The sequence below is a fragment of the Montipora capricornis genome, chromosome 8 (assembly GCF_036669925.1).
Source record: "Montipora capricornis isolate CH-2021 chromosome 8, ASM3666992v2, whole genome shotgun sequence".
In the NCBI taxonomy this organism is placed as follows: domain Eukaryota; kingdom Metazoa; phylum Cnidaria; class Anthozoa; order Scleractinia; family Acroporidae; genus Montipora; species Montipora capricornis.
In genome coordinates this window covers 14,453,431-14,462,455 of record NC_090890.1, presented here as the reverse complement: position 1 = coordinate 14,462,455, position 9,025 = coordinate 14,453,431, and the positions used below count along the sequence as shown (strand labels likewise).

The 9,025-nt window shown below is 38.4% G+C and overlaps 1 protein-coding gene across 1 annotated transcript; it reads right to left on the bottom strand.

Annotated features, from left to right (window-relative positions):
- Positions 1-210: 210 nt before the first annotated feature.
- On the bottom strand, positions 211-6,539 carry LOC138060249 (collagen triple helix repeat-containing protein 1-like). The gene is made up of 3 exons (XM_068905987.1): positions 6,381-6,539; positions 1,686-1,928; positions 211-690 (listed from the first exon to the last, which is right to left on the bottom strand). Exons 1-3 carry the CDS (start codon positions 6,456-6,458, stop codon positions 343-345), a joined length of 669 nt encoding a protein of 222 aa, XP_068762088.1. The 5' UTR covers positions 6,459-6,539; the 3' UTR covers positions 211-342.
- Positions 6,540-9,025: the final 2,486 nt, after the last annotated feature.

Below are 9,025 nucleotides of genomic sequence, written 5' to 3'. Positions count from 1 at the left end.
ATACTTTGCGTTATAACATTCACACTGGTTTTAGAACACACCTTTACTTTTTCGCGAGAAAATACCTAAATCTTTGCACAAAGATTGAAACTGTTGGATAGTGATTTATCCACCGGATAAAATTATCCTGCATTTGAACAAATCAGGGGGCCTGGGTTAAAGTTTATGCCACAGACTCGCTACTCTTTTAAGAAAAACCAAATACAAAAGTTGGCGTTTGAAATATTTATTGAAAAATGTACCGTCAACCTCAGTTTAGGACACAATCTTCGGCCTGCTATCATTTCGTACTGATTTGCTAATCCGACACCCTCTCAGAAGTTGAAACATGACGCTGCTTTGTTACTGGGACCGAGGAACTTCTTCGATCATCAAACGAGACACTGAATTCCATCCAGTTTGGCCATCAGAGTTACCATAACCATTGCAATTTCCGATGTTGATCCCAACACGGATTTTGCCTTTGTGGATATTCTCGCAGTAACCCTCTATTGATAAAGGTCTGTGTTCATCATGGCCGACTCCTTTTCTTATCCACTGCACCACATCAACAGGCATTGGGCCACTGCATTCTACACCGTTGAAGGTAATGAACCATCGCTTACAACAGGTGTTACAGTACATGTACAAATTGCCTTGGTAAACAACACGGAGAGCGGTGTCATCTTTGGCTTTTGTAAACAGACAATCCTAAAAAAAAAAACTGTGAAATTACCTAAAACCGTGGAGCTAGTTACACCACGTAATATTTCTTATATTAGTGACGTGGCTTTTCAAGGATGGGTGGGCCACTTTTTCGCTTGCATTTCTGTGAATTAAGAACTGATATTTTGCTCGCATGGGGCGGGTTTAACACAGCAAAACTGCCTGTGTGTGGCATGACAATCTTTTAGGTTTCATATTGTCCTTGAAAAAATCGCATCAACCCATTAAATATGTTTCTTTTTTCTTTCTTTCTATACCCTTAAAATACGGGTTATTTTGTGAATTTTGGAGTAAATAGTGAATGTCAGTTGAAAGTTCCACTGAAAGGGGAGGACTACGTGAAAAAAACCTCTATGGCTGAAGTCAGAAGAAAGCTAGTCACTCGAATTTTCCCCGGGCGCATCACAGAGTCTGAGAGATGTGCATTTTTGTTTAATATCATTTACATCCAAAACCTAAGAATGCGTATAAGTATGATTCGAACTTAGGCCAATATCGAAACTAATTTTGTGACATCACATTCAACCTACGTAGTTCTCTTTTATGTTCAACTGATGCATCATTGCACCATAGTGATTGTCTAATTCTCGTTCCAATAGACAGGCTGCTTCCTTTTTGCTTCTTTGCTTGAAATACATTTTTCCTCATGTAGATCATGGGAAAAAACGATGGAATTCCCAATCAGAAACAAGAGAATGATTTTTTTTTAATTGGAATTAATTTTACTATAATTTTTTTGTACTCGTTTGATGAAGTTGTGTAGACCACTTTCATATAAATGCCGGGCTACCACCTTTACGTTCTTTTGTACTTATGTTAATTGGACGTACAGCCCTCATTTTGAAACAAATAATCTTTTGAAATTTGCTCGTCACAGCGAGGCTAGAAAGGCTTATTAGAATAAAAACAGGTATGTGGGTTCATTAAACCATTGTATTATTCAAAGTATTATTTAATTACACTTTTCAAATCCAGCAAACCTTTACTAGGCCGATATCGCGACCGTCGTTACTTCTCCACACGCACTGCTTCCAGTTTCTATGATCAGCATCTTTTCCACTCGTTCCCGCTTCTCCCTTCAGACCAGGTTGCCCCGAAGGTCCTGCCACTCCCTTTTCTCCTTTGGCGCCATCGCGTCCGTCGCGGCCTGGTAACCCGTTGTGCCCGTTCACTCCATTTCGTCCTGGAAGACCTGGCGGGCCATTAGGGCACTTAGATTGAATCTGCAGTATGAAGGGTGATTAGTAGGTAAGCGTAGCTGTATGGAAGAACTGTTTATATCCTGTAATATACTGACTACCTCTTTGGTTTGTACAGTCAAATCAGCTCAAGTGTAACTTCAGTTCATGTCTATATTATCGATTCCCGGATGATTAATTGGGGACACCAACATGGCCGCCGTCAGGTCAGGTGAAAACACTATTCCAGCTGAGATAATAAATCAAATATGGCCCATTCTAGCCAGAAATATTATTTTCATGAAATCATGCATGTTTCATGCTTGGAATAGATGACGCTTTATTTTCAAAGGTTACACATTTTTAACAATAGCTTGCCACTGAATGCCAGTTCGTTTACTATGGTTATCCTTTGAAATTATTACTGAACTGGTTCACTGACTCTAAAATAACACATACTTTAAAAAAATCTTGCGGGTAGGCTTGAAGTACAAGCAATCCAGTTTCGGTTGTCGAGTCTTTGCTTTTCGTAATTTGGGTAGCAAATTAGTGACACTGATCGTTTCTTAAGAGAGCTGTTATATTCCTTGATGAAAAAGATTTTAAAACACTGCTTCTTTATTTCTGATAGAATGTAGGCAAGAGCTTTGGGCGAACTAAATCATTCATTTTTCGTCTAGAGATTTTCTTCTTAGAGATTTTCTTCGCCTGACTTTGACTTTCTTCGCCTGACTCTGTCTGGGAACCTCTTGTTCTCCTTTTTCGTTTACGACTATCCTGTTTCCGGGGTGTTTCCATCTTTATCTGGCATTGTGTCTAAACGAAAGGAGCCCTCTTTCTACGGCCATTCGATGGATAAGTCGCAGACCTAAGAAAATAGCGTCCGTTCACCTTGAAAGCTCGTTCTAAATCCCAATAATTATACTTCACAAACTAAACTCGACAAAGAAACCAAGTCAGGCAGCCTACAAAATCTTCTGTACTAGCCCTGAAAGGAGCCAAAAGAAATGGATACGGGACTGGGAACTTGACAATGCGGAGATTTTGGACTGGGAGCCAATTAATTTATCTTCTGCCTAGAATATGTACAGTTAGTACGAAACTAAGGAGCTTCCAGTTCAAGTTTCTCCATAGGAGAGGAATTCTTTTTTGTATAAAATTAAACTTTCGGAAACAAATCTGAGTTGCGTTCGTCAAACAGCACAAGAATTGCATTGCTTCATCTTTGAATTCCCTACCACAAAGGCCTTTTGAAATAGTGTTGAACTATCTTTCGTCTTTGTTGATTTAACTCCAACCTCACAAGGTTTAACTTTATGTCAATTCTTTACTGAATCATTGCTTACCTCTTGGCAGATATTACATTTACCCCTGTAAATACAACAACGTTAAACCATCCTTAACTCAACTAAAACCTAACTCAGGCTACTCATATAATTTGGGTAAGGTCACAGTGAGATCTCTCGCGTGCGGTGGCTTTTTATCTGTTGCATTTGTTGTAGTATCATGAAGGGGCATAATGGAAACTGGTTTTCACCTTTTTTTGGACTGTGAAAATGGGACATACATACTGCACTGGGCCTGGCATTTATCCTCTAGGAAAGGAATAAGCATTTCGAAAATGGGGTTTCGAATCTTTCGAGGTCTCCGACACTATTATTTGACACAACTTCTCACATGAGGTTATTTTTTAAGTTAAGTTCTGTATCAGTAGACCTCAGCAGTCACTTAGGCCAAGTTTGTAGACTACCAGGCTCCGCAATGTCAGCGGTTTATTGGCGAATACCGATGGAGTGACATGCCCAAAAGGCATCAGTCGGCACTTGCATCAGTTTCCAAACAATCACTAGGAAGGAGATTTCAGATTTGATAATTGGGATTTGGACTACAAATTTCCTCCTTGTTTTTGTATTCCAAACATACGGGTCAAGAGCTGACTAAATTCCACCAGGACAATTACGCGGATTCAGTTTTTCCTTAATGGAAGGATCAAGAAGCAGCTATCAAAGTACGAGAAGCAGCTAACGTTAATTGCAGGTGCTCTCATCTTGATGAGTTTGTGTTTTTCGCTCTTCGTGCAATATGGAACGCCTCTTTTTTCCCTTAAGGAAGTCTTTTCATGTGTACTCTACCTGTGTAATTTTGTGCGATGAATTAATTGATATAAGAGTCATTTGATTTATCGCTGGAGCACTGACTGGGGTCACTTCAGGTGAAACTAAAAAGAATATTTACAAAAACATTTTTTTCAGTATTTCTGTGTAGGTGGGTGGTAGTTGAAGACTGTTAAGGTCACATGAGCGTCCATGGTCCATCGAATCTGAGGTTATCCCGGTTACCATAACACTGAAGACTATTTAGTATTTAGCCTTACCCCCGGACGAGACAGCCAGGGCTATGTCCCTGGAACGGGAATCCTGCACGCTTTATGGCATTCTGAGCACTGCCTTCAAAGACACTTTAGAATCATTACAACGCTTGAATCAAATCATTATCTGCATGCCCATAAACGAGATGCCCATACCAAAAATCAGTCTACACTGATTTAGTTTTGTTTCCGTGTCAAGGCTCAAGAATTAATTAGAAGCTATTAGAAGACAAAATTAGATACTTGAAGTTAATTTACGACACGTTTTTCGCTCGCTGTCTTTCGGTTTCGTAGCTAAAACGAGCCGCTCGTTTTAGCTACGAAACCGAAAGACAGTGAGCGAAAAACGTGTCGTAAATTAACTTCAAGTATTGGTTGGGCCAACCAATTGAGGACTCACTTTGTCCTTAAATCTTACTTTTGAAGTAGACGGCGAATTTTGACCATCTGCTAGTAGCAACAATAGAAACATAACCACGGGAATCGATCTCTTCATCTCAATGGTGGAAACTGATGGTGACCTAAACCTCAAGTTCTCATTCACAGAATTTATAGTTGGAGACCGGCTCAAATCAATTCTCCGTGTGATGTTGATTTGGATGAGTCAGTAATTTAGACTAATTAGACTAATTATTATGATCTTAAGACTTCAAGTTCTCAATCATAGAATTTTATAGCTTTATAAATTCTTAGGCGTTGATTTGGATGAGTCAGTAAGTTACCCTGACGAGAATTTTCGTGTTCTGTTTGAGTTCAGTTCCGGTAAGGAAGCTGTCAGTTCCCTTTACGAATTACGATGCAACTCTGCGAACTTACGAACGCATTGTTTGTGAAAAAAATGTTTAAAAACTTGATTTTCCAAACCAATTTCGAAGATTTTAGTGAAGTCTTACAATGGAGACACTCGACACTTGATATTTGATTGTACATTTTTTTAGTGACTATAGAATGTGGGCTCGTCCTTTTGACAAGAGTATTTAATGTTTTTACACTTACAAAATGCTAGGCATGTAACACTATACATCATAAGAAGAGCCTTTATATTCTTAGTCGTCGAAAAAAAAAATTACAAAAAATGTCAAGTGTTCACGATACAAGTGTCCTAACTGTAATGAAATCCCTCTGGTTTTCAAAGCTAATAAATTAAATGTTTACATTTTGCATAATACAACTACAAATTTACAATCATGCATGCTTGTACAGCGTATTTGCCTTGTTAACAATGTTAGTTTGAATTTTTGGATTTGCGATCCATTGGCAAAAACCATCAGAGCAAGTCTGATTGACGTATAAAGGATTGGAATATATAATATCTTAACTGAGACAATATTTTGAAAGGTACTGCATTTCGGCAAAATGGTCAGGGTTTTGCGTGGCCACTTAGTTCCCCGCTAACCAGGTTCTCTATTCTCGCGCTTTCAGGCGAAAAAAATCCACCTACAAATTAAAATCAAGGCAGATGCAATTACCGTATACATATATATCCGAACATTCCAAAAAACCAAAACAGAAACTGTTTAAGAAACCGCCCTACTTTTAAGCCAATCAGACTAGAAATCTGAAAGGTATAGGAATGGACATATTATCGTCTAAACAAAAATTAAAAAAAAGAAGTGTTACCCGGGTATGGAAAAAGACAGTTCGAACTAATAATCGTTTCAGCAAAACACAACGAAAGCGACTTTTTTTTTCTTTTACTAACTCTTTAAGTAGAGGAACCTAGCCGATAGCCAACACATAGAGGACTGGTCTACGTTGGTAAATGGAAGGATAACTCTTCTTTCTTTTTCTTTAGAGTGAATGAAAAGATTTTTGTCGATTAACTTATATACATTGTTAAAGAAAACTTGAACTAAACAATGTCGTGATGAGCGCATGAAACTGATTTTCTGACTCTAGTGGATGGCAGGAAGAACAGATTGGGAGATTTTCTGGAATAGTAGCAATAAAACAAATTGTTATATCTTCCCATAAACGAGATGTCCATACCTTAAGTCTGTCTGCACTTTTATCTGCACAAAAGTTGATACCTAGAGTTAATTTACGACACGTTTTGCGCTCGCTGTCTTTCGGTTTTGTAGCTAGAACGAGCTAACCACTTGAGGACTCCTTTTGTCACAAAATCTTACCTTTGAAGTAGATGGCGAGTTTTGACCATCTGCTGGCAGCAACAATAGGAACAGAACCACGGCGGTTGATCGCATCATGTCGATGGGGAAACTGATGGTAGCCTGAGCCTAAAGTTCTCGATCATAGAATTTTATAGCTGGAGGAAGAATCAAATAAATTCTTATGCGTTGATTTGGACGAGTCAGTAAGTTACACTGACGGGAATTTTCGTGTTTTGTTTGGACTTCCGGTATGGAAGCTGTCAGTTCCCTTTAGAATTGCAGCTCTGTGGAACATTCGGACGCAATTTTTTAATAAAAAATGGTGTTGAAGAACTTGACTGAGGGCCGCGGTTAAGATTTTCCAAAATAATTTTACAGATTTTTAGTGAAGTGTTAATGAAACCCTTCTGGTTTTTCGAACTTATAATTTACATCTTGCATAAGCTTCTATTTATCTTATTAACACTAAAGGTTGGCTTGTAAACATTTTTGAATTTGCAATCTAATGGAAAAAACCATCAGAGCAAGGCTGATTGAGGTACAAAGGAATATCTCGGCTAATCTTAACATCTGGGTTTTGCATGGCAGCTGCTCTTCGTCGCTTCCCAACGTATGAGTTTCAAGATGATGTCAGTGCACTGTTCTCGCTTTTCCGGGTGTCCCGAATATTCGATCAGCTGGACTGATTTATCGATCAGTTGTACTGACTGTTCCAAATATTCGATCAGTTGCACTGATTGATCGATCAGTTGTGTCCCAAATATTCGATCAGTTGCACTGATTTATCGATAAGTTGTGAACCTAATATCAGGGGCACCCAACGAGAAGATAGTTCAAAACCACTTAAACATAGCGTTGTTAAACGTATTTGGGTATTTAAACGGTAGATATAGGCATATTTTTATCCCCTAAAATTTTTTCATCTGTTCAGATTTCCTAGCTGAAAGTCTAGTGATCCGAAAACTATAGGGATCAAAGCTTACCTTTTCGAAAATTTCAGCCAGAAAAAAGGCTCCCGAAAATTCTAGGTGACCTATTTAGGGTGAAAATCCTTTGAAAGTGGGTAATTATACCATTTTTTCAGGTGTTCGAAAATCCTAGGAGAGGCAGGCAAGCAAGAAATTTTAGAACAAATGTTCCGAAAATTCTAGATCTCAAATCGTCTTCCGAACAGATATTTTCCGAAAATTGACGTTGGGTGCCCCTGCTAATATTCGATCAATTGTACTGATTTATCGATCAGTTGTGTCGCTAATATTCGATCAGTTGTACTGATTTATTGATCAGTTGTGTCGCTAATATTCGATCAGTTGTACTGATTTATTGATCAGTTGTGTCGCTTAATTATTCGATCAGTTGTACTGATTCATCGATCAGTTGTGTACCTAATATTCGATCAGTTGTACTGATTTATCGATCAGTTGTGTTGCTAATATTCGATCAGTTGTACTGATTATTTATCGATCGGTTGTGTCCCTAATATTCGATCAGTTGTACTGATTTATCGATCAGTTGTGTCGCCAATATTCGAGGAGGCAAGTAACAGGTTGCCTCTCGATGCCCCTTTATCTCAACTTATGGAATTGAAGGCAAGCGACATAGAGGCAGCTTGCACTCGTCTTCCTCCGCTTCCACAAAGTGATTCCAAGGCATAAAAAATATTGGTTATTCAAGTCTTAAAAATAGATGTAGCATCCCATTCATATTATTCGTGTGGATTTCTGACATTGCGCTGTGATTGCAGACACCGTCGGGCAGCATAGATTAGCGTTAAGAAATTTTTCAGGTTATTTATTTTGCTTCATTTTCAATCTCTTTTCAAAATTTATATTATCATCACTTGTTGTGGTTTTTGATTGAAACGTAGGAACTCAATCTTTGGCTAGGGGGAATATTTCCATTTACAAACATTCAGGATTAATCTATTATGCAACAACCATCGATTTACCGTAACATTTCATTGGTTATTTCAACTCCAAGTTCCCCGAGAATTATTATATGACAGTTTATTGTTCTCGTATAAGTGAAAATGAAGTGCAATTCAGTACTGAAATATCGTTTGTTTGTATTCTCTTCCTTTAACAAGCATTGTATTGAACTTATGTGTACTTTTGTGTTAAAATGAAAAAAATAATTTCAATTGTTTATTACGTATTAAAAAGAGTGTTTCAAACCAAAATTGCGGCACCCATCTGTGATGCATCTCCATTAATTTCCAGGCAGTACCGTAGTACGTAACAACACTGAATGTAGATACTTATCCCCAAGACGTTCAGCTACAAACCGTACACTTCTTACAAATAAATCCTTTCCATAATTGGAACTTGTCGCTAGAGGATTGACGTTTCCTCGCAAACTTTCCAACTCCTCAGATGTCAACGGAATGTTTATCTCAGGGACTGTTAATTCAATATTATCATCATCAAGGGAGCATTCGTGACCACATACCTCAACACCGTATAATTCAGTGACTTCGGAATCGAGAATGTCTCGAACTCCTGTATAAGTAGAGAAACGATCCTCAATAACACCACTGATCCACAGTTGATAGGGGGACAGATTCGATTCCGTTCTTAGAGAATGGAAATTCCACCCCAATCTAAACTCCTCTAATGCACGGTTTATTCGTGGCAAGAAAACATGGTGAAGGCAGAACAGGTCAG